This window comes from Penaeus monodon, chromosome 27 (assembly GCF_015228065.2).
Source record: "Penaeus monodon isolate SGIC_2016 chromosome 27, NSTDA_Pmon_1, whole genome shotgun sequence".
NCBI classification, from domain to species: Eukaryota; Metazoa; Arthropoda; class Malacostraca; order Decapoda; family Penaeidae; genus Penaeus; species Penaeus monodon.
Window position 1 is genome coordinate 37,489,232 of NC_051412.1, and position 654 is coordinate 37,489,885.

The 654-nt window shown below is 48.0% G+C and overlaps 1 protein-coding gene across 1 annotated transcript in view; it reads left to right on the top strand.

Moving 5' to 3' along the window:
* Positions 1-152: 152 nt before the first annotated feature.
* Positions 153-654, top strand: part of LOC119590515 (soluble scavenger receptor cysteine-rich domain-containing protein SSC5D-like) — a 7,160-nt gene continuing 6,658 nt past the window's right edge. The window contains exon 1 of the mRNA XM_037939163.1: positions 153-274. Coding sequence (XP_037795091.1) covers positions 257-274 — 18 coding nt within the window. The 5' untranslated portion in view covers positions 153-256. The remainder of the gene's footprint in view (positions 275-654) is intronic.

The following is a 654-nucleotide window of genomic DNA, read 5'->3' on the forward strand; positions in this document are numbered from 1 at the left end:
GCCCATAAGTTTTTCTCTAAATCACTATGCTGATTACGAGTGGAATGTGGATCACGAAGGGAGAGGCTGAGGGGAGGACCCGCCCTCTCGTGGCCGCCGACGAAGCTCGCCGCCAGCGTACGCCGCACGGACAGGCGAGCGGCCGAGACTTTCGCGCACGTGCCCTTGTGACGTCACGGGTCACCGAAGGAATATAAGCCGGGACGCGCGTCGAGGAGTAGCAGTCGTGTTGTGTCCGTGACGCGACAAGTTCACCATGAGATTGTCAATTCTGGTAAGCTGGTGTTTGTGCTCGAGTGACCTAGTGATGTAAGGGGTCGAGAGTGGAAAGGGAAAAAAAAAAAACGATTATCGAAAGTGCTGTACAATCTCTCATTTTTGACTCGGAAAAATAAGATATAGATCGGTCGGTTCTTGGTTCGTCGTGACACGCGAGTGTGTGATGACTGGTGACTGTGGGTGCTCGTGCATGTTCTCATTATGAAAGTGATTTTCCACTCGAAACGAAATTGTCGGTACACGAATTCCATGTCAAAAATGTCATGTCAAATTTTTCTCCCATTCACCCAAAATTTGGTTACGACACAATCCTTGCTCTTGACAAGATTGATACATAAAGAATTCGATTTTAACTACTCAAATTACGCAAGTACA